We start from the raw sequence: 3,996 nt of genomic DNA, 5'->3' as shown, positions 1-3,996 counted from the left end.
CAAAGTCCGACGGGTTCGGGCCCTACAGCGAACGAGCTGGGTTTGACTCGTAGACTCGGTCCGGTTAAACCCACCGGCTCTCGCCGGTCGCCACCCCCTTCCTCGCTGTTACCATCGGAGGGCTGGTTCGCCTCGCTCTCGCGACAAAGAGAGGGAGTTCGAGTGGTGGGGTTGGAGATAGCGATCGAGAGCGGAGAATATTTGCCCCAAACCACGCGTTTCTCATCGGGATCCCTATTTAAATCCCGTCCCTTCTTTCCAACGGCTCTAGCCAATCGATATCGATCTCGCCCCTACCCTAGATTTGATGGAGGAGAGGGGAACAAGGGGACGGATTTGTTTGGCTTCGATTCTTCTTTAGGTCATTCTCGTGTTCGATCTCGATCCCGGGGGATTTCGTTTTTTTTCTCTCTTCTGCCCCCTTTGATCCTCCTTTGTGCTTGAACATTACTCTCAAAATTCGATTTTTATTCTCTTTTTTTGGATTCGGAGCTGTGGCTGATGACCAGATTTGAGGGGTTGGGATCTCTTTCTGATTCGAATTCATTGTGCCGGCTCTTTGGTTACCTATACTAATTTTCCCGTCCACTTGGAGCTGTTGTCGATCATACCATTTGGCGATTGGTAAATTGCTATCAATAACTCGTGATCGGAAGCAAATTGAAGGCGATACACGAGGTGTAATCAAGTGTATGTGGAGGCAGATGAAGCCGGTATTGAAGAGCCAATTGGCCGAGGAGGAGGGAGATTATTTCCCTGCGACGCCGAGGAAGGGCTGGTCGATCGGGCTGATGAAGTTCGTCTCGATTCTTGTTGTTTTCATGGCAGGGGCGGTGCTGGGCCTGTCGGTGAGCGCCCATTTCAACAAGTACTTCAATTCGCAGGCTGATCTCTTCTTTCCGAGGACCATGTACACGGCGAATTGCGACAGGGATTGCTTGAGCATCAAGAGTTTCGTGAATCCGTCGCATCTGATGCACACCATGACCGACGATGAGCTCTTCTGGCGAGCGACGATGGTGCCCAAGATGGAGGACTACCCCTTCGAGAGGGTGCCCAAGGTAGCCTTCATGTTCCTCACACGGGGGCCTCTGCCGTTTGTGCCGCTGTGGGATAAGTTCCTCAGAGGCCATGAGGGCTTGTATTCAGTTTATGTGCATGCGCTTCCTGACTACAAGCTCAATGTCTCGGAGGATTCTGCTTTCTATGGCCGCCAAGTCCCCAGCTTGGTAAGACATTGGTTTGGTTTATTTTCCAATCTTTCTGAATTGCCTATCATTTCTAGTGTGATTATTCGGATCATACATACGATGAGTTTGTCATTTAAGGTTGCAATACAAAGATAGAATCTCATACTCCTCATTTAGTTTCACTAGCTGCAAGAACTTGGGTAATGCATGTATTTTTCCAATCTTTTAGACCATATAGCGCCTCATAAATGAGCAAAAACAAAAAGCATTGGCCATCCAAGAACCAAATTATTTGTTCTGTTCTTTTAAACTTAAAAACATGTTGATAGTATTTTTTTTAATATTAAATTATGTTATATCCAACATTGAGTAGGGTTACTTAGAATGCAATTCTCGACATCGTAACACGGTTTACATATAATGATCCGCTAAAATTTGCTGTCATGACTGATGTTTTCAAGAAGGTTATGGATCCCCTGGATTAGAAGATTTCATGCGGGCAAGTACTCAGCACTTTTAGAATAAAATCAAATGTCTCTTGGAAAGCAAGTATTACACGATATGCACTTCAAAATCTAAATATGATCCGCAACGAATTCTTATAATCGTTTATGTGAAGTCTCTATCGCAGTTGGTAAAATGTCTTAAAACAACATAAAACGGATCAAGAAAAAGATTGTAAAATAATCATAACTATATAAAAGAAAATGACAACCCAGTTAGATAAAAAGGGGCACAATAGTGATGCAAATCATCATTTACATTATTTTTCAAAGTCTTCGTTGATTTCAGACTGTCTGGAATGAAAATATGCTGTTTGCATTTCATCTAACTTGCATCATTCTTCTGTGTTCCTATGCAGGAAGTTTCATGGGGTTCGGTTACTCTGGTGGATGCAGAGAAGCGTCTCTTGGCCAATGCTCTCCTGGATTTCTCCAATGAGCGGTTTGTTTTGCTCTCTGAGAGTTGTATACCGGTACACAATTTCCCCGCTGTATATGAGTACCTCATAAACTCAGAGCACAGCTTTGTTGAGTCCTATGATGATGATTCCTCACAAGGCCGCGGCCGTTACAGCCGCTACATGGCCCCTCATATCAAACTCTATCAATGGAGGAAGGGGTCTGAGTGGTTCGAGCTCAACCGTGATTTGGCTGTGACTATTGTTGCAGACTACAGGTACTATGCCATCTTCAGGAAATACTGTAAGCCTTCTTGCTATCCTGATGAGCACTACATCCCGACTTACCTGAATATGTTCCATGGGTCTCTGAATGCAAACCGGAGCTTGACTTGGGTTGACTGGTCGAGGGGAGGGCCTCACCCAGCGAGATACGGCGCTCCAAACATTACAGCGGAGTTTATTCAGGCAATAAGAAATAATGGGACCTTCTGTATGTACAATTCAAGGCCGACTTCTGTTTGTTTCCTCTTTGCAAGGAAGTTTGCTCCAAATGCACTGGAACCTCTACTCAACCTCACTTCAGTAATGGGTTTCTGACTTCTTTGTTCGGCATGCTGATTTATTGCCTTCAGGTGATGCTCCATCCACTTCTCAGTGATCAGGGTGGAATCATTCTGATGCTACCACGAGGGCATCCTTGCCTCCTCTGGATTTGGACTAGAGGCGAGTCTCGGATGGATTTTTTTCTAGTGGACTTTGTATCAGATTAGGTGGCAAGGATGTGAAGGTGCCAGACACGGAGCTTCAATTTCTTATTCAATATCCTCATTTAATTTTGGTTTTGTACAAGAGATATTGTAATGCATTTGTTCGGATACTAATCTGTGAATACGAATTCATCATTCATTTTGTCATTTTAAGTTCAACAATGCCATTGGATTTTTATCTCCTCGATGTTAGTAATAGTTTAAATATTTCTTCTTGGTGCCTTAAAAGAGGTTGGCAGTGTTTGGGGTGTATTACTAACACTTGGATGATGATTGAAGGGAGAGCAACACAAAGTGAAATGTGCTTGCACCTAACAAAACTAATGGATAGATTTATTTATTTATTAGGATTTCTAGTTTCATCTTACGAGCACGTGTTGATTACAGTTTAACTAATCTGAAAACATGTTCTATGGTTTCTATGTCAGGTTTTATTAGTGTAAGAGGAAAACGATTTTCAACTAGGAATTGAATAATTTTAATATATATATATTCAGGTATCTTCCAACAGTTGATAGCAGCAATGTTTGTGAGACAAGGATGCAATATTTTCAACTTGATCTTGTGTAGTCTGTCCAAGCTGTTATTGAAAATTAATATCAAAATGCTTGCTTCGTTTGCTAATACACATCGGCATCACATACCAGAAGCAGTGCTCGAGTACATGGAAATTTTATCAAGGAACTTAAAACATGGTCCTTCTCTTGACTGTCATTTTACATTTACCTTTCACACAGCAGTCCAAATTTAGTTTCTGAACATAGATCTATATATGGCATGGAATTATAAGATAACTATATATATCTGTTTAGTACATAATTATCTATTCAAAATAGAAAACTAAACATACGATAACTATAAAAATTAATTAAGAGGTGGGAATAAAATTTTCAATCATCAGGGATTTAAATATTTAATAAAATATGGCTGAGACAATAAAGAAAATAGAATACAACATGAGGTCTTGCCCTCGGGCTCGAAATTATGCGAGCATCTTCAGCTCTTTTTCTTCCTTACTCTAATAAGTAACCAGGTCAAGTCAAAACAAGATCCATCTTGACCAAACTCATCCGCATGGCTTAGTCTAACCTGTCTGCGTCCAAACTGAACCAGCCATTTGGCAGAAACGGCAGCA

The 3,996-nt window shown here is 41.9% G+C and overlaps 1 protein-coding gene across 1 annotated transcript; it reads left to right on the top strand.

The window, feature by feature from the left end:
• Positions 1-3,008, top strand: LOC103696141 (glycosyltransferase BC10-like). Its single transcript, XM_008777675.6, has 2 exons — positions 1-1,229; positions 2,053-3,008. Exons 1-2 carry the CDS (start codon positions 693-695, stop codon positions 2,689-2,691), a joined length of 1,176 nt encoding a protein of 391 aa, XP_008775897.4. The 5' UTR covers positions 1-692; the 3' UTR covers positions 2,692-3,008.
• The last annotated feature ends 988 nt before the right edge of the window (positions 3,009-3,996 follow it).

This window comes from Phoenix dactylifera, chromosome 2 (assembly GCF_051530095.1).
Source record: "Phoenix dactylifera cultivar Ajwa chromosome 2, Ajwa_hap1_PhDact_Kaust_v1.1, whole genome shotgun sequence".
In the NCBI taxonomy this organism is placed as follows: domain Eukaryota; kingdom Viridiplantae; phylum Streptophyta; class Magnoliopsida; order Arecales; family Arecaceae; genus Phoenix; species Phoenix dactylifera.
This window is presented reverse-complemented; position numbering and strand designations above follow the sequence as displayed.